Source organism: Arachis ipaensis, chromosome B10 (genome assembly GCF_059453495.1).
Source record: "Arachis ipaensis isolate K30076 ecotype BB chromosome B10, ASM5945349v1, whole genome shotgun sequence".
NCBI lineage: Eukaryota > Viridiplantae > Streptophyta > Magnoliopsida > Fabales > Fabaceae > Arachis > Arachis ipaensis.
Genome location: NC_142435.1, coordinates 84,022,719 through 84,043,357, shown reverse-complemented (window position 1 = coordinate 84,043,357; position 20,639 = coordinate 84,022,719). Strand labels below are relative to the sequence as shown.

The window sequence follows — 20,639 nt, the reverse complement described above, 5'->3', positions numbered from 1 at the left end:
GCAAGCTTTGTTTAAGTTTGTAAAGTCGACGCACATGCGCCATTTACCTAAGTTCTTTCTTACTATTACCACGTTGGACAACCATGTGGTGAAGCGAATCTCTCTGATAAAACCTGCGTTGAGGAGCTTCTGAGTTTCTTCGAGTGCTGCTCGTTTTTTCTCCTCTCCGAGGTTCCCTTTCTTCTGTGCAACTGGTCGGACTGTGTTATCAGTTGCTAACTTGTGGCAGATGACTTCTGGGTTTATTTCGGGCATGTCATCTGGTGTCCATGCGAAAAGGTCGGCGTTCTTACGCAGTATGTGTATAAGTCTTGCTCGGTCTTCCCCTTCTAATGCTTCTCCGATGTATGTATATTGTTTGTCATCCGCCGTTAGTGTTATTTGTTGAAGGTGGTCCATTGGCCGAGGTCTTTCGCCGAGATCTTCTCTTGGGTCTAGGTCAGCTAGTGTCGCTGTGTTGGCAGAAGTGTGGATTGCTTGAACTTGGGGCCGAGTTTCTTGTTTCGTTTGTATTAGTTTTAGACTAGCGTTGTAGCACTGCCGAGCCTCTTGATGGTCGGCTTACACTGTAGCTATCTTGTTTTCCTGCACTGGGAACTTAACACACAGGTGTAATGTGGACACCACCGCTCTGAATATATTCAGGGCGGGTCTCCCGATTATAATATTATAAGGGCTGTAACAGTCTACTATTAGGTATTGAATATCAATTGACTTTGACATAGGGATTTCTCCCATTGTGGTCTTTAGCCATATGTGTCCCATGATGGGGACTCTCTCTCCGGAGAACCCAATTAGCTCTCCTGAGGAGGGCTGTATCAGTTTTTTTGATAACTTCATCTTTGTAAAGGTAGAATAAAATAAAACATCAGCACTACTACCTGGGTCCAGTAACGTTTTTCTTACCAACAGTTCTCCGATCTGGATGGAAACTACCACGGGGTCGTCGAGGTTAGGGCTTGATGATCTGAAATCTGCTTGGTTGAAGGATATTGTGACGTCTGGGTCTTTGTCCTTCTTTGGCTGTATGGTTCCTTCGATTGCTAGCATCGTCCTGTAGCTTCGCTTTCTGGCCGAGCTTGTTTAACCTCCGCCTGCGAATCCTCCCGATATGTGGTTAATGACTTCCCTTGGTGGATCAGGAGTCGTCCTCTCTTTTTTGTTGTCGTCCATCACTGCTTGTTTGCTCTCTACCCTGTCCGAGTTTCCTCTTCTGCCCTTCCGGCTCTCGATATATTTGTCCAAGAGCCCTTGGCGTGCCAACCTTTCTAGAAGGTCCTTTGCGACGATGCAGTCGTCCGTGGTGTGACCGAACTTTCGGTGGAAGGCGCAATGTTTTGTCCTATCCACGAATCTTTGATCCTGGTAGTTCCCTGCTCGAGCTGGTGGCTTTATGATTTTAGCGTTGAGGATCTCTCTGATAATGTTTTCTCTTCTGGTATTGAATCTAGTGTATGTATTGTATTTCGACGCGGGCTTGGGAGGTTTCTTAGTATCTCTACTGCCTGGCGATCTGAAAGTTCTTTCTTCATCTCTCCGATGTGGTTGTTTGTTCAATTTTTGGGCTTCTCGGAGTTCTTCGATCTCCATTTGACCTGCCGCCCTTTCTCAGAATTCCTCTAGCGTCTTTGGCTTTGTTATGGCAATGGTCTCCCTGAATTTACCGGGCCTAAGGCCGGCCTTGAGGGCGTGCAGGGGAACGGCCGAGTCTAAGTCCTGGATCTCCATAGTGGCATCAGCAAATCTTGTCATGTAGTCCTTCAGGCTCTCGTGCTGACCTTGCTTGATGGTGCCGAGATAGTCCGATCGATGTACGTAGATTCTTGATGCGGCAAAATAATCAATGAATGATCTGGCGAGATCTTCAAAGGAGGAAATTGAACCTGCAGAAAGTTTAGAAAACCAGAGTAACGCAGCACCATCGAGGTAGGTGGGGAATGCTCGGCAGAGGACGGGCTCATTGTTAGGACCGTTGAAGAACATCATTGATTGGAACTTCTTGACGTGGGCTCGGGGGTCGCCAAACCCCTTGTATGGTTCTAGTGCGGTGGGCAGCGTGAAGTTTTTTGGCATCTAATAATTTGTGATCTCCTCGGAGAAGGGGTTGTCAAGGGTGAGCTTCTCCTTTGGCGGGACGATGTTTAAAGGATCTGCAACACCTTGAGCTGAGCCTTTGGAGCTTTCTCCATTATTTTGTGTTGACAGCTCGGCTATTCTTCGTACTTCCACCTGAAGCTCGGCGATTTGAGCCAGGAGGTCATCCTGTGAGAGTTGTGGACTTTCCTTGTCAGCCATGTTCGAGGATCGGAAATCCTGCAAAATAGAGTAGAAGACTAAACGAAGGAAAGAGTGCGGTTAGATGTACTCCGGCCCCACGGTGGGCGCCAAGTGGTTCGTCCGAACACTAGAGAGGCCGAGCTTTGAGCGCTTCTGAGCAAGTTGCCAACAAAGAGGAAGAGCTTGACGTTGGCCAAGATCAAATACCGCGGCGGGAATACCTGCACAAGATACTCCGAAGCTCAAGTCAGTAATGATTCTCAGTGAATGAGTTTAAAGTAAAGAGTAGAAGATTGAGAGTGATAGAACCTGGTCCTTAACCGAGGATATTAGCTCGGTCTTATAGGAGTTGTTTTTACCCGTTAGTGGATAAGTCCTAGTTTGTAGGTTTGGTTATGATATTCTGTTTTAGTGATTTAGTTTGTTGAGCACGTTTCCTATTTCTTCGAATGGCTGAGGCCGAACTTATCTTCGTACGTGCCGAGATTATCGGGCGGTTGATATAACGTCGGCCTCGAATGTTTCATGCCGAGTACGCCGGGCGACCGAGGATACAGGTGACGTGTCACCTAGTAAAATGAATATCCAACAAATTTTGTTGTACTTACTTAAATCTAATCCAAATTAAATAAACATCCACTTTAGAATAAAATAACTATCACATACCTAGTAAAATGAACATCCAGTAAATTTTATTGTACCTACTTATATCCAATCCAAATTAAATAAACAACCACTTTAGAATAAAAATAACCATCTGCATACCTAGTAAAATGCTAGTGCGTCTATATCTCTATTTTATTATAATATTTTGATTATTTTCATCGGATGAACCATTGTCCATCAATCATGGCTCATATCTGTACCAAAATTTTGGTCACAACTCACTATTAGGAAATTGCACATACAGATGACAAAATCATAGCAATATTTTACTACTCTAATGCAGAAGTGGACCGGCGGCGTCTTCGTCCGGAACACACGGTGCGACGCAAGGAAGAAGAGGACTAACGGCAGCTTCGCTTGCATGGTCGGTGGTTGCTACGACGCGGGGGGAGGAAGTTATGATAGCGCGATGTAGGTGGACGTATCTTCATCCGAAACGCACGGCGCGATGCAGGGGAAAAGAGGACGAACGGCAGCTGCCCTTGCATGGTCGGAGGTTGTTGCGGCGCGGGGGGAGGAAACTGTGATGGGAAAGTTCTTACTCCTTGGTGAGAACAAAAGGACTCTTACCTTGTTTGAAATCCATAACATTTCCAAAATGGTAATTTATTCCATTCCTTACTACAGGAATTGGCACACTGTACCTAAGACTATATGAAGTTGTTTTTTTGGATACTAAACTTGCTTCCAATTGTTGCTTCTCCAAGGTGTTCTTCAGGACCTCCAATTCCCATCCTCAAGCTTTGAATCTCGTTGTTAACGAATGCCATCCACGTTGTTGAGATCGTGTGTTTATGCTGGGCGACGGCTAATAAGAAATGGGAAGTGTGGCTAGGGAGAGAAGGAAAAGGTTTTCTAAAGTAAAATGAGGGTTGATTGGGGTAGTATTTTTTTAATGGATTTTTTATACTTAAAATTAATTTTACCTTTTTTTTTATTCGTTACTCGCATTGTTTACTACTAGCGGCTCAACAGGCGCTAATGTGCCTGTTAAGCCGCTTTTCTATCGTTTTTAAAAAATTAATTTTATTTTTTCTTAATATATCATTCACTTTTTAAATTTATTAGATATGTATTTTTTTTCATTTTAATACTAACGTGACTTTATTTATATCATATTTTATTAAAATTAAAATTATTATAAAAAATTTTTAAAATGTTAAATTATAAAAACACATAATAAAGAGGTATAAATATTATCAGAAAAAATATAATTTAAAAAATAATAATAATAATATTTAAAAATATTATTTACAAATTTAACTATTTATAATTGTTATTAAGTTTAATTATTCATTTTTTAATAGTGTTTAATTTAAAGTCGAGATAAAAATATCACTACAAGAAAAATACCCATTCAGCCACACTTTTTTTAAGCTACATTTGAAAAGCGTAGCCTATTCTATGAATAGGCTACGCTTTTCTCCGTGTTGCCTTTTTATAAGAGAAAAGGATACACAATTGTGGCATCATTTAAAAAGTGTAGCCTTAGGTATTATAGAAATCACTTATAAAGCGTAGCCGTAGGTTGATATCTATAGATTCACTTTTCTCCGTGTTGCCTTTTTATAAGAGAAAAGGATACACAATTGTGGCATCATTTAAAAAGTGTAGCCTTAGGTATTATAGAAATCACTTATAAAACGTAGCCGTAGGTTGATATCTATAGATTCACTTTTTGTATCAAAGGAGATGCTTTTAGACGATAGCCTATTTATTAAGTTTTGGGTGCATTTTAAAAGTGATGCCTAATGTATCTAGTGCAAAAAAATTTAACACAACTCACAAACACTTAGTAATTTTTTGTTTCCTTTTCACCAAATCACATACTACACTCTCTCCCTCACTTACCCTCTTTGCGTGGTACCCTAACCTAGAATCAGAACCCATCTCACCTCTCTCATCTCTCGCCACTCTGTCCCTCAAGCCCGTCGCCGGCTCCTCAAGCTTTGGTCGCCCCCTCAAGCTCGTCGCTGCCTCAAGCTCTGTCGCCCCCTCAAGCTTGTCACGGCCTCAAGCTCTGTCGCCGCCTTAAGCTCGTCGTCGCCTCAAGCTCACGTCGCCGCCTCAAGCTCGTCGCCGCCTCGAGCTCGCGTCGCCGCTTCAAGGTCATCGCCGCTCAAGCTCTGTCGCGCTCTATCATAGTTCGTAAGCTCGCCTTCCTGCTTCGGCCATCAACGCTTCCTCGGCCCTGAGTCTGGGTTTAGGGTTTCAGCTTCGGCTCGGGTCTTCCATCAACGCTTGCTTCGTCTCTCTGCCTATGTGAGTTTCATCTTCAGCCCTGTTATTTCTCTTTCAATTTTATTGCTGTAAATTATTAGTACATCTTGAATTTATTGCTCAAAGTTGAGTTTGTTGCTGAAATTATGATTTAGCTAATGTTAATCTGCTGTAAATCATATTTGGAGAATTGAAGGTTTTTTGTTGCTACCTGAAAGTTATCATAGTTATCATAGCTGAATTTGTTGCTAGAATTCTAGAAGTAGAATTTGTTGTCAGCTGTAAGTTGAATTTGATGCTGAACATATCATAAATGTGGTTGTTGCTGGATAATTGAGTTGAGTTGAATTTGTTACTGATCCTTGTTGTTGTTGTGTTGAATTTGTTCTGATTAGGGGAGGTTCTGCGATTATTTGTTTTTTAATTAAGAAGCATCATGTTCTATTTTTAATTTGTTTTTGGTTTTGATGTTTCCCAATTATTCTTCATTATCAAGGGAAAAACTAATTGATTTATGGAGTAGTTTATTTTATTTGATTTTAATTTTTCCATTCTTTTTATCTGGTGGTGTTTCAAATGAGAAATTAGTTTGTTCTATGTTATGGTGGTTGAATTTGATGGACTTTTATTGGAACTCTGTTTCATTGATGATGGATTATTCTAAAGAAGTGGCATTTGGTCATTACAAGGTGCTGCTCTTGCTATATTCAATTATTTTTAGAACATTGTCTTACTCCTCTACAGAATCAGAGACTCAGAGTCGGTTGAGCTATATTTACTTTATTTATCAATAAAATCTTTGGGAATATTGGTAGTGCACTTGATTATACATAACTATTTCTGTATTAGATATATTGTAAATTTGTAATTAGGTGTAAATCTTTGCTTCAAGTATAGAAGGTTCAGACGCTGAGGAGTTTTTAGCTCGTGCAACACATCAAAATGCAAATCCACAATAAAATACTTTTTCTAGTCTCTATTATTGATCCAAAAAAAAACATGTTTGCTTTTCTTAATTTACAGGTTGGCATGCATGTGAGGCAATTCTATTTGTTTCGAATGATGTTTTGCTTTCATTTATTTTAATTGATATCTTTTAATCTCTTGTAGGTGGTTGTTGACTTTGATTATAATCGTATCACTACATCAGAGAAAATTTCACCTATTTCCGAGCAAGAATACCGCTTCTTGCGTGGTGAGGTAATCAAGTTATTATACCCCAATGTAATTGGAATTGATGAATTGAAGGCTGGAATATATAGTGTATCTGAGCATTATACTAAATTTGTGGCTAAGCAGTGGGGAGCGGATCATGACCTTCAGTTAAGGTGATCCTTCGTTGGTAGATTATTCATTGTTTTCCATTCTTTTTAGGTTCACCGTCTCTGAATAAATCATATGAAAGTGAATGAGATGCTAGATTGATGAACATTTTTATGAATTCTTAATTTAGTTCCCTGGAAAATATTATGGTACACTTTATTCTAAACATTGCTGATTGATATTTGTAATAAAATATTGAAATTTTCTCACATAGATGAACTTGATGCTTGCCTGTTATACCAAGAATGATTTGTGCTTTGCTCATTGTAGTTCTAATTTATGCTGTTTCTTGGTTCCTTGTGGACCGTCCAATTTATTGTTTTGGTTCCTTGTGGACAGTCCAATTTATTGTTTAACTTTTTTGTGTCTTATTGTCACCATATTTCTTGTGCAGGATGATATTCTTAAAGTTCTTTGCAACACTTTTAAGTGGCTATCGGAATTTCCTAGTATGAATATTCTAGTTCTTGTTTCAAGAATTTAGTTTTCAATCTTCCATGAGAAAACTTTGGTATGACCTTTCATTGTTCATTTTCTTCTTTTTTCCTATTTAGGCATCAGGAAAATAGTTCCACTCAAGTCTTCAATACTCAAGCTTTCTTGAAGAAATGGTCTCGAGCTACTAACCAATCACCAGAGCCAATGGTAATTTTTAACTCATAACATGGGGTGTGTTCTCCAATTAGTAGCGATGGAAATTCCAATGATTAAATTGATCCTACTAATGATTAGATTTCCATTGTTGATTATGATGGTTAGAAGTCTCATGGATGTACTAATGATAATTACATTGGCTGGGTTTAAATCATGTTTTATCAAAGAAATGCTAATTCCATTCTTATTATTGCTGTAACCACCAAAATTTAATTTATATTATAATCTCTTTTTTTCACTCATCATGATGATGTGACATGATGGGTTTTGATTCAATGCAAGGGAGAGCTTCTATTCCTCAGTGACGTCTCTTACTAGCTAATTTAATTTGCATTGCTTTCACATTTATTTACTACTATTCTTACTGGCTAATTTAATTTGCATTGCTTACTCCAAATTTTAATTTTTCATACATAATAAGAGTTCAGTTGTGAGTTGTGACAGGGACAAGCTACCTTGTATGAGAGACTAGTTTTTTATGTTGTTAGTTATTTAATATCTAAAGATAGAGATGATGACATGGCTTATGAATTACATGCTAAAGTGAGTTCACCCTTATGAATTACATGCTGTTAGTTATTTAATATCTAAAGTGATTGATTCCTCTTCTTGTTTCAGGTTCTATTAAGGATTCAAGAACTTGAATGCTCCAAGATAATCCATCTAGAACTCAAGGGAACCAATGCATATTCCAAAGTCAATTATCATCAGGCAATAATTCTCTTACTGATTACAAAAATTGATAGCATCTTGTCATGGTTTGCATAGAAATTAATCCTAATCTTTGATTTGATATTTGTGATTCAGATGCAGCTTGCAAGGGAAACATGAATTCAGAGGAAGCTGCACAAATTTCCAGAAGAACTAGTAGGCTTCATCTTCTGCACAAAATTCTGTTTCATCTTTAGTTAAGTTTTGTTTGCTTTCTATTTCTTTTTGGTCTTTAGTTTCATCCTATATTATTATTAGTTAACTGGTTTCAATTTCGTTCCTTGGGTTTGAGTTTCTTCTCCAAAATCCCTGGTTGAATCATGGATAAGAGCATGTTAGCTGGTTTTGAATCACTTCTAGAAGCTGATCAGCAAAGAATGGCATCCATGATGGAATAGGTTCAAATTTGTGACAGGTACCTCCTCTTCACTCTATCTATTAACTAATTTCATGTGTTTTAATTTGTGCTTCATGTTCCTAAAATTCTAAGTTAAGTCAGCACAAATAGTTTCAATTGGGACAAGGTTTGAAGGTTTATGCTTATATATCTTGAGTGTTATCCATTTCTATAAACACAGCCTGCAGATTCTCATAGATTTTTGATTTGCTGTCTTTCTGCTTATATCGAGTGCTATCCATCTCTAATTTATGTTGTTATTACTTGAGTTTTCTTTTTTAATTATTGTAGTTAACTTGTTACTACTGTGATTCTATTCTGTTGGTTGATTCTATTAGTTGATTCATGTTCTTGTTATTTTTCTTTTTCCATATTTTTTTAACTATGATTTTCTATTTAGGTTGTTACTATGATTTCTATACTGCGTGATTTTTCTGTTGCCATCATCTTTTAACTGCTCACCCAGCACCACCAGCATCTGCTGTCTTTGCCGCCACTCCTCTGTTTCTTTTAATCTTGAAGTTTACTGTCTTTGATAACTAAATTTTCTATTTCCCTTTTGTTGTGCCAAATTGTTGCAACAGGTTGATAGCACCGTTAAGCATAAACAAAATTTTGATAGATTTCTGATTAGTCAGAAACCCCTTTCCAACGTTAATACGAGGTTCAACCTTTTTTTGAAAGCTTCATGGTTATACTATAGTATTGCTATATTCCTTTACATAATATCTAAAATTTTGCTTTCTTTATATGATCTTTGAAATCAAATAGTGCTAAAAAACGTGATCACTATTACTCACTTGCGGAAGATTTTCTCGAGATTACACCTCGGAAGACAATTGGAGAATTGAAGGAATGTAAAGAGGTTAGTCATTTTTTATTATTTTTCACTTTCTTTTTATGTTCATCATTCAAGTCCAAATTAAAATACTAATGCCCTTTTTATTGTTACTTTTCTTTTAGGATGGTGATTATGCTGTGTATGGTACAATTATGGGAGTAATTGGTGGACTTGATTGGTTTGTTGCTCAATATAGATGTGGCACTGAAGTTGTTCTGAAGCTTGGGTCATACTATTGCGAAAAGTCTTCAAAGCATGTTGATTTGTTTTCTTTGAAGTTATAGTGTTGGTATGAGGTTTATTTATGTTGATTATTTCATTTGTATATATTATAAAAACAGGTATAGAATTAAGGTGAAAGTTATTGATTCCTCAGGGAGTGCAACCTTTGTCATATTTGAAAAGCTTGGATGCGTTTTGCTACATAAGTCCTGCACTGAGATTTTTATTATTTAAAGAAATTATTTAGTATAATTATGTATTTATTTTTATTTTATAATATTCAACTTATTTAAATATAAATACAAAATTATTATACATCTAATCATATTATTAATTATTATGTTGTATTAATAATTATTAGAAAATTATATATATATATATATATATATATATATATATATATCTAGTAGTATTAGAAAATCTCTAATTCAATTCCAATTTGAAAATCAAATAAGTCGTATCTTACTCAGACTGATAAAAAGAGCTGAGGTTATGCTAAAAGCCGCTAGTAGAAAACCGAAATAACTAGTTATAGTGGGCATAAATAAACTAAATGAAATAAGTTCTTTTTATACGTATGTTTACAAAGCACTTCCCTAAGTTTCCAAGGAAATACAATCGAATAGGAGAAGAAGAAAAAGATACCATTTGAGAAATACAATTGAGATTTGTGGATTTATCAATCATTATAGACGAACAAAAATAGAGTGACATCGGTAAGAAATCAATTCATCACCTATGACAACTATCCATCCTATGGTTCAAAATCAACAGATTTTTTGAGCAACTCGTAAGTTGAGTAAAATAATCCAAAAAGAATTTCAAATTATTTTTTTATTTCTAGTTTCTAGAATATTTATATTTCTTCTTTCTATTCTAAAATAGAATATTTATTCAGTTCTATTTCGAAATATTTAATAATTTAAAATAAAGAATTAAAAAAAGATATTAATAAAATAATTAAAATATATATATATATACAAACAGAAAAAAAAGAGATCTAAGACTACACTTATATACAGTAGTTATAGTATACCAAAAAAGAAAAAAAAGGAGGGACCTAAGGCTACGCTTATAAAAAGTAGCTATGGTATATAATGGGGCTACGCTTTATAAGTGATGCAGTAGCGTTGAAAAGCGTAGCCTATTCTGGAAGAATGAAAGCTGAAAAGCGTAGCCTTTGGTCCTGAACAGCATCACTTGAAAAGCGTAGCCTATTCCCAAACGTCAAAAGCATAGCCCTTGGTGCAGAAAAGCGTAGCCTTTGAGAATAGGCAACGGCCGAATAGGAATCACCCCAAAAAGCGTAGCTGTTGCCCAAAAAGCATAGCCGTAGCCTAAGGCATCCTTTTTTTTCACTTTTAGCTACACTTTTCAAGTGTACCTGAATGGGTGTTTTTCTTGTAGTGTATATATTCAAAGCACATTCTATCTTTATGCATAATTTTAATTGATAAAAAAATATTTTATTTTTTTAATTTTATATTTAGTTTTTTAAATTTTCTTTAATTTTATTATTTTTTAAAATTATTAATTTATATTTTTATTATATTATCTTAGTGGGACAAGACTTTGTTGTTGTTGTTGTTGTTGTATTATATTATCTTACTATATCAAACACTATTCTTTCTCTTACTATTATTCTCTATACACATACCTGTCATTGTCTCATCATCATTATTATATTATCTTGTTCTCCTTTCTCGTTTTTTCTTATAACCATCTATTCTGTTAACTTTTATGGGTGGTTGAAGTTTTGTTAAAAGAAGTAAGACATAACGCATTTAATTTTTTTTTCAATTATCAAAATTTGATATCAGCAATCCTAAAAAAGCAATATCAAAATATATTATTTTCAACTAAAATAATACATAATTGTAAATTTTTTAATTAGTAATTATAAATGTAAGTTGTAATTAAATATAGTAACTTAGGACAAAAGATAGCCATTGCTATCTATATTTGACTGCTACTATATAAGTTTCACATTTATTTTATTGTGCACATTAATTAAAATGTACTTTATTATTTTATTTTATATGTTTTGAAATAATGCTATTGTATTATAAGGATGAGATTAATTTTCATAATCTAATGGGAATCTTTTTATTATTTTGTTTGTCATTTAAAATTTTGGATACTATCCATAAAAAATAGTTACTTAAAGTAAAACACTATATAAAGAGAGATAAAAAAAAATTTTAGATTTATCGTTCTAGTTTGCTTCTTATTAATCCTCACTTAATATACTCAAATTTAATAGTTTTGATGGTGGTAAATTTTTGTAATTAGTTAAAAAAAGTTCAACTTTCTCTTTCTCTCTGTCTCTCTCTACGATTTTGGACAAACTCAATTTTATTAGTAAAAAGTTTTTTAAGTTCAGAATATTTTTAACTTCTTCTATAATAATTAGACTTAATAAATTATCCAATTTCAAACCTATTCTCTTAAACTACTTTTTTATCATATAATTAAAATCGTTTAAACAGAAGATCTTTAGACCATAAAATTTCCAAAATAAAAAAAATAATAAAATAAATTAAAAAACCTAATAAAATAAAATGGTTTAAAAAATTAGAATATATATATATATATACATATGAAAAACAATAAATTAAAACTTACGTGATCCATGAGATAGAAAAATAAAGAAAAGAAAATAATCATTAAGGTTGAAACAATAAAAAATATATAACACAATTTGTATCTTACCACATTTAAATATTATATGTCTATCTAATAGTCAATAAAAATAATATTATTTAATATAAAATAGATTAAAAATAAAAAAGAGATTAAAAAAATCAATTAACAAATTTCTTATCTTAGGTCGCCAGATTATTTAAAAAATCAATTAACAAAGTTCTTATATTACTATATTTATTGTGTAATATGTCGAACTAATAATCAATAAAAAATAATATTATCCAATGTAAAATAGATTACAAATAAAAAAAAGAAACTAACAATATCCGTGAGAATTTTTTATTCTATCATTGGTAGGTGTAGATTTTTTTGTATCTTTTATATGTTAATCATGTGACAAACGAATAATATTAAATTAATTAATTTTTTTACAATATAATTTAAAAAATTAATAAATATCAAATCAAGTACTCTATATAATTAAATATTAAATTCAATATTCTATATAATTAATAGTTTAGATAGTTTAGGAAATTAACATATTAATATTTTTAAGCGAACTTTCTAGCGTCTTGTATATATGTCAATCAAATAAATTGGCCAATATTCAAAACAAATAATATTGTAGTAGAAAAAATTAATAATTTAATTTAGTTTTAAAGTAAATATTTATGTACTCAAGTATCAAATATAATACTCTACATAATCAATATATTAGAAAATAAAAAAATTATTACAAAGCAATTTAAAAAAAATAAGTTAACAAAATATTTATGGGACTTTTTTCATTCAATCATTAATAAGTAAAGACATATCAAAAAATAAAATCACATATCAAATAAAAAAAATCGTTTTCTTTCTACATGAGAAGATAAAAAAATTATTTCTTTTTACATTAAATTGATAAAAAAAAAAAAGAGACATAGTACTTTTTTATAGTAAAAATTTTAGAATAAATTAAAAAGACAGAGGAATTATCGAGAATATAAATTAGACAAGTAAATTAAAGAGAAAAAAAATATAAGTGGATGTTATGCAGTAACGGCTGCAAAATCGTCCAAAATTTGCAACTGAAGGCAATGGAAGATGATGGAAGCGAGGGTATTGAAGAAAGGAGAAAAACAAACAGCAAGAAAAATACAGAAAAGTAGAAACCAAACTAACATAGAATTAAATAATAAAGCATGAAAATGGTGAAGGATGTGAAAATATTGATATTCATTTTCGTCCATTTTTTATTTATTAGCAATTTGCAGACCGTCTGCATTTTTTTTTTTTTGAGATGTGTTATTATAGTTATAGGAGTAACAAAACGGTTTTTATTTTAGTGGGAAGTTATTGAATTTTTCAAAATAAATTTTATGACTATTTTGTCCTTATAATTTACTTCATGAAATGGTTTGTTATAAGGTTAATATAGTCCAAAAAAATTGGACAATAAAGTCATAGTCAACATTTTGTATTGGCTTTAAATATTGTTATAGATAATATTATATATTTTGTAGGTACCAAGAGTATATTAAAATAATATGATATAATAATTTAAAGAAAAAAATTATTCTTTGTACATTTATTTAAAAAAAATTATCATGTTTAAACTATTTTATTTTTATTCTTTAAAGATACACAACAAATGATTTACATAAACTTTTAACGAAGTTGCTGTTTAAAATGGGTGGAAGTTTTTTTATGTAAAGTAACTGTTCATACCCTGGGTCGAGCTACCCGACCCGGGATGATTGGCGACAAAGCGACCGACCTCTTCAGGTCAGACTACCCGACCTCTTCTAAAAGAGCTCGGCCAAATCGACGGGAAAGCCCAATAAAGGGACCAAATAGAGGAACACGACCCAAATCCAAAGGCAATCCAAGCCTATAGAGATAAAGGCGGTTCCCTTGAAGATAAGCTGACTTCATCCAAAACAGGATAAGATAAGATAAGATAACTAACTTATCTTATTAGAAAGGTCAGCCCACACTACTATAAATACACTGGAGCACCCAGGTATAACTCATACTCTGATTCTACATAAAACCTGCTTAATACCCGTGCTAACTTAAGCATCGGAGTCTCTTGCAGGTACCCCCCATCCTCCGGTGACCAAGGATCAGCAGTGCTGTAAATCCAACAAGTCGGATACAACAGCTCCGGCCACCATCAGCCAGCCGGACACGATATCTCCAACCAGTACAGAAGATCTCGTCCGAGATCGACTTCCAGTTTCAGGTAACCCTCGGAACATTGGCGCCGTTGCCGGAGAACCTGGAAGTCATCCCACCACCATGGCGGACGGCCATGACAACGACCACGATTCAGATCTAGAAAACAGAACGCCGCACAAAAATGCGGACACCACACTGAAAGATACCCCAGAATCCAACGGAGACAAAAATTCATCAAATCCGGGAGCAATAGAGGTGCTTCAAGATCGCTTGAAACAACTGGAGAAAGAAACCCAACAACAACGAGAAATCGGAAAGAATCTACAAAGAGAGGTACGGCAACGTCGAGAATTGGAAGAAAAACTACAGCAATTAGAAGCCGATCTCAAATCGAAAACTCCTCGGACTACTCCTGAGGAAAATTCACGCAAAGAACAAGATCCATTCACCAGGGAAATCATGAAAACCAAAATTCCAAAAGACTTCAAACTCCCGGATATGATTTTGTACGACGGCACCACAGATCCCAACCATCATCTCAGCAATTTCAGAAGCAAAATGTACCTTACCGATGCCTCAGATGCCGTTCGCTGCAAAGCTTTTCCAACAACCCTCACGAAGACAGCGATCAGATGGTTCGAAAACTTACCTCCAAAGTCCATCTCAAACTTTGACGACCTGGCCAAAAAGTTCCTGGCCAGATTCTCCATCCAGAAGGATAAGGCCAAGCACGCACCCAGTTTACTAGGGATCAAGCAAGGAGATCGGGAGAGTCTCTGCAACTACATGGAAAGATTCAACAAAACATGCATGGACATACAAAGTTTACCAACAGAGGCCGCCATCGTGGGACTCATCAATTGCCTACGAGAGGGACCTTTTAGCCAATCTATATCAAAGAAGTACCCCACCTCCTTAGATGAAGTACAGGAGCGAGCAAAAAAATACATCAACATGGAAGAGAATGCTCGGCTGGGAGAAACCTCAAAATCTGGGGCCTCCTACCGAGACAAAGACAAGGAATCCAAAAGGAAAGAAGATCGGCAAGGAGAGAAAATCAAAAAATACCATAATTACACTCCTCTCAGAGTATCCCTGGTCGATGTATACAAAGAAGTCTGCCATACGGAGAAAATTCCCCCAGCACGGCCACTCAAAGGCAAAAGAGGAGGAGGAAACTGGAAGGAATATTGTGAATACCACCAAGTTCGAGGGCACTCCACCAACGAGTGCTTCGACTTAAAGAATATCATAGAGAAATTGGTGAGAGAAGGAAGATTAGATCGCTTTCTGGCTACCCGAGATGATGACCAAAGAAAGAGACGAAGGGGCGAAGATGACGGACGAGCTGAGCGATCACCTCGGACACCAGAAAGACACGTCCACATGATACACGGGGGATTCGTAGGAGGCGGGATCTCCAAATCATCCCGAAGAAGATATCTCAAAGAAGTATATCATGTCGAGGGAAAGGAGGAAGCACCCGACATCCCTGCGATAACATTCACTAAAGAGGACGCATCCGGCATCATCTCGGGACACGACGACCCCATGGTCATCACTATCATATTGGCAAACGCCAATCTACACCGCACATTAGTAGACCAAGGAAGTTCTGCCGACATCTTATTCAAAACAGCCTTCGACAAACTCGGCTTAGACGAAAAGGAGCTTAGAGCATACCCGAATAGTCTGTTCGAACTAGGAGATACCCCGGTACAACCACTAGGATACGTATCGCTACACACAACCTTCAGAAAAGGGAACCAATCCAGGACCCTCAAGATAGACTACATCGTGGTCGACGTAAGTTCAGCCTACAATGCCCTAATAGGTCGGACAACACTCAATCAACTCGGCGCAATAGTCTCAACTCCACATCTATGCATGAAATTCCCAACTACAGAGGGGATAGCCACGGTAAAAGCAGATCAAAAGATGGCACACCGCTGTTATAACGGAAGTCTAAACCTCAGAGGCAGAGGAGAAGAGTTTCATACAATTGAGCTTGGCGGAGTTCAGTGACGAGAAGAACTCCGTCCGCAGCCAGAAGGCGAGATAGAGAAGGTTCAGATCGGAGACACCTCGGACAATATAACTAATATCAGAACGATCCTAAGAGGAGACTCAAAAGAATTACTGATACAATTCTTACGCGATAATGTCGATCTCTTCGCATGGAAAGCCGCAGATATGCCAGGTATAGACCCCAAGCTAATGTGCCACAAGTTGGCGGTCTATCCGGGATCTCGGCCAGTGCAGCAGAAACGAAGAAAACTTGGGCCAGAGCGATCCCAAGCGGTGGAAGAGCAAGTACAAGCACTACTGGAGGCAGGATTCATAAGAGAAGTCAAGTATCCATTATGGCTAGCCAACGTCGTCTTGGTGAAAAAATCAAATGGGAAGTGGCGAATGTGTACCGATTACATCGATCTCAACAAAGCTTGCCCAAAAGATCCTTACCCACTCCCAAGTATCGACGCTCTGGTAGATACTTCCTCCGAATATAGATACCTCTCGTTTATGGACGCATACTCGGGATACAACCAAATCCCCATGTATCCACCAGATCAAGAAAAGACCTCATTTTTAACGCCAAAAGAAAATTATTGCTACATCGTAATACCCTTCGGTCTTAAGAACGCAGGAGCTACTTATCAAAGGCTGATGAATAAAGTCTTCTCAGACCACATTGGAAAGATCATGGAAGTCTACATGGACGACATGTTGATAAAGACACAAAGCGAAGATACATTATTGTCCGACCTGGCTCAAGTGTTCGACACCATAAGGAAGCACGACATGCGACTTAATCCGGCAAAATGCACCTTCGCGGTAGAAGCAGGCAAATTCCTAGGTTTCATGCTCACACAAAGAGGAATTGAAGCAAACCCAGATAAATGCCAAGCCATACTCAACATGAAGAGCCCGACCTGTGTCAAAGAAGTGCAGCAACTCAACGGGAGATTGGCCGCCCTATCCAGATTCTTAGCAGGGGCAGCGATAAGATCTCTCCCCTTCTATGCTACTTTAAGGAAGGGAAAACAGTTTGAATGGACGACAAAATGCGAACAAGCCTTCCAAGACTTCAAGGAGTTCTTAGGACGACCGCCTATCTTATCTCGACCACGAGAAGGAGAACCACTCGTACTATATCTCGCAGTAGGAAGTCGGGCAATAGCCTCAGCACTAGTCAGAGAAGACGAAAGTGGGCAACAACCCGTCTACTTCATTAGCAAAGCACTACAGGGATCCGAGCTGAACTACTAGAAAATAGAAAAGTTTGCCTATACTCTCATTCTAATATCTCGACGACTTCGCCCGTACTTCCAGGCTCACACCATTAAGGTTCGAACCAACCAGCCCATAAAAGGAATATTGCAGAAAACAGATTTAGCAGGCAGAATTTTACAATGGGCAGTCGAGTTATCAGAATTCGACATCCAATATGAAGCTCGGACGGCCATTAAATCACAGTACCTAGCCCATTTTATCGCAGAATTCACAAATGCCTTGGAGAACCCCACAGAATGGAATCTCTACGTGGACGGTTCTTCAAATAAGACTGGAAGCGGCGCAGGCGTGATAATAAAAAGTAACCAAGGAACCCAAGTTGAGCTCTCCCTCAAGTTCGGGTTCCTGGCCTCAAACAACCAGGCGGAATACGAAGCGTTATTAGCCGGTTTGAAGCTGGCTACAGAGGTTGGAGCTAAAAAACTCAACATTTACAGCGATTCACAAGTAGTCACCTCGCAGATAACAGGGAGCTATCAAGCCAAAGATCCCACCATGAAAAAGTATTTGGATAAAACCAAGGAACAGCTCGGACAACTCGGGGAATATAAAATCTACCACATACCCCGCGAGCAAAATGTCCGAGCTGACGCACTCTCAAAATTAGCCAACACCAAACTAGGGGGCAATAATAGAAGCCTCATCCAGGAAATGCTACAAAACCCGTCAATATCGAAAGCAGAAAAAATCCTAGCCATCACAAGTCAGGACCAAGGATGGATGACCCCCATAATTAACTACCTCAAAGCAGAGACGCTCCCCACGGAGGAAAAAGAGGCGAAAAGATTAAAAAGGGAGGCACAGTACTACACTATTATAAACAACATCCTGTACAAAAGAGGGATCTCAATACCACTACTTAAATGCGTGCCGACCAACAACACAAAGGAAGTGTTAGAAGAAGTACACGGCGGCATGTGCGGCAATCATCTCGGAGCACGAGCTCTTGCCAAAAAAGTACTTCGAGCGGGATTCTATTGGCCAACCCTACAGAAGGAAGCTATAGAATTTGTAAAGACATGTCCACCATGTCAAAAACATGCCAACTTCCACATCGCCCCACCAGAAGAGCTCATCAGTGTAACCTCACCCTGGCCATTTGCAAAATGGGGACTTGATCTTCTCGGACCCTTTCCCCAGGGATCAAGACAAGTAAAATTCCTCATAGTCGGAGTAGACAAATTTACAAAATGAATTGAGGCAGAGCCCCTAGCCAGCGCCACCACTCAAAGAAGTCAGAAATTCCTATACAGGAACATTGTCACAAGGTTCGGGGTTCCATACTCCATAACCACAGACAATGGCACTCAATTCATAGACGCAGGCTTCAGGAGACTAGTAGCCGACTTGAATATAAAGCACCAGTTCACCTCCGTCGAACACCCTCAAGCCAATGGACAGGCCGAAGCTGCCAACAAAGTCATATTGGCAGGGTTAAAACGGAGACTACAAGATGCAAAAGGAGCTTGGGCCGAAGAACTTCCGCAAGTCCTATGGGCATATCGAACAACGCCACACTCCACGACAAATAAATCACCCTTTCGACTAGCATACGGAGTGGAGGCAATGATCCCAGTAGAGATCGAGGAAGGGTCACCCAGAGTAGTCCACTACAATGAAAAGGCCAACTCTCAACTTCAGAAGGAAGAACTCGACCTACTACCTGAAATTCAGGAAAGAGCTCGGATCAGGGAAGAAGCACTAAAACGTCGAATGGCTTCCAGATATAATCAAAAGGTAGTGCCAAGAAGTTTCACAGAGAACGACCTCATCCTAATCCAAAATGATATTGGAACAACTCGACCAGGAGAAGGAAAGTTGGCAGCAAACTGGAAAGGACCCTACCGAGTTGTAAAAGTACTCGGAAAGGGCTACTACAGACTATCCGAACTCGATGGACGAGAGCTTCCCAGATCATGGCACGCCTGCAATCTAAGAAGGTACTACAGCTAGAAAAGTAAAAGATCTCACCATTGGATGCACTCTTTTTCCTGAAAAGGTTTTTTAATGAGGCACCAAGTTGAGACTCAAACACTATTCGACATAAAGGGATGAAAAATTCCCACATGTACATATTTGCACTTTCCTTTGAATAAATATATATTTTAGATATTCTACAAGATTTCAAGACGCATTAATCTGAAGTATTCATCGTCCGATTATAAAGCAACAGATCGGCAGAAAGTGAAAAAAAATAATTTCACTACACGATCACGATAAAGATAACCGTCCGATAAAGGTGAAAATGCGATTCACCCAAAGGACGATCTAGAGATGACAACCACTTTCTACAAATTGGCAAAGATGAACATAGAATAATGTAAGAAGTTATTGAAAGTGATCTAAAAAAGAACCTGACGAGGTCTTACGGATTGCTAAAATAATAACTTAAAGACTGGCCGACATTAAGAAGTCGGACCAAGTCAACCCAAGTTATAAGTAAACCCTGGAAAGAGGTCTGCCCAACCCTATTAAAGAGGATTACTTTAACTTAGAAGGGCCCGACATAACAAAGTCAGCCCGAAACTAAAAAGTTATACAAGTAGTCCCTGAAAGAGACCTGACACAGGTCCAAAAAAGAGGACTACAAAAATAACTTAAAGGAGACCGACATAACGAAGTCAGACTCCTACTACTAAAAAGTTATTTGCAAAAATAACTTAAAGGAGACCGATATAACGAAGTCGGACTCCTACTACTAAAAAGTTATTTGCAAAAATAACTTAAAGGAGACCGATATAACGAAGTCGGACTCTTACTACTAAAAAGTTATCTGCAAAAATAACTTAAAAGAGACCGATATAACGAAGTCGGACTCCTACTACTAAAAAGTTATAAAAGCAATCCCTGAAAGAGATCTGACAAAGATCCAAGAAAGAGGATTACAAAAAACTTAGAAAAGAACGACGTAAAGAAGTCACCCTACTACAAAGCAAGTTACAAAGGTAACCCCTGAGAAAACCGGAACAGGACTACCAAAACAACATGAAAGACTAACTTGAAGAAATCGGTTATAGATCGACAGAAATACAAGCAAGAGCGAAAAAACCAAAAAACAAGTTAGACCCACATAACCACAACCACAAAGGATTCAAGCTACAAAAGTATAAAGCAAATCCAAAAAGGTCAAGCTGCAAGGTTCCAACATTCTCAGAAAATAGAAGAGATATCAAATCAAGCACAAAAAGCATGATATAGTCTACAAAAAGTTATAAAAGCCTTGGA

General features: G+C 37.0%; 1 protein-coding gene across 1 annotated transcript; it reads right to left on the bottom strand.

The window, feature by feature from the left end:
* Window positions 1-561: 561 nt before the first annotated feature.
* Window positions 562-1,050, bottom strand: LOC148580665 (uncharacterized). The gene has a single exon (XM_088492272.1). It carries the CDS (start codon window positions 1,048-1,050, stop codon window positions 562-564), a length of 489 nt encoding a protein of 162 aa, XP_088348398.1.
* Between the last annotated feature and the right edge of the window lie 19,589 nt (window positions 1,051-20,639).

Coding starts and splice junctions, on each gene's coding strand:
- LOC148580665 (XM_088492272.1), bottom strand. CDS start 1,050: ATGCTAGCAATCGAAGGAACCATACAGCCAAAGAAGGACAAAGACCCA.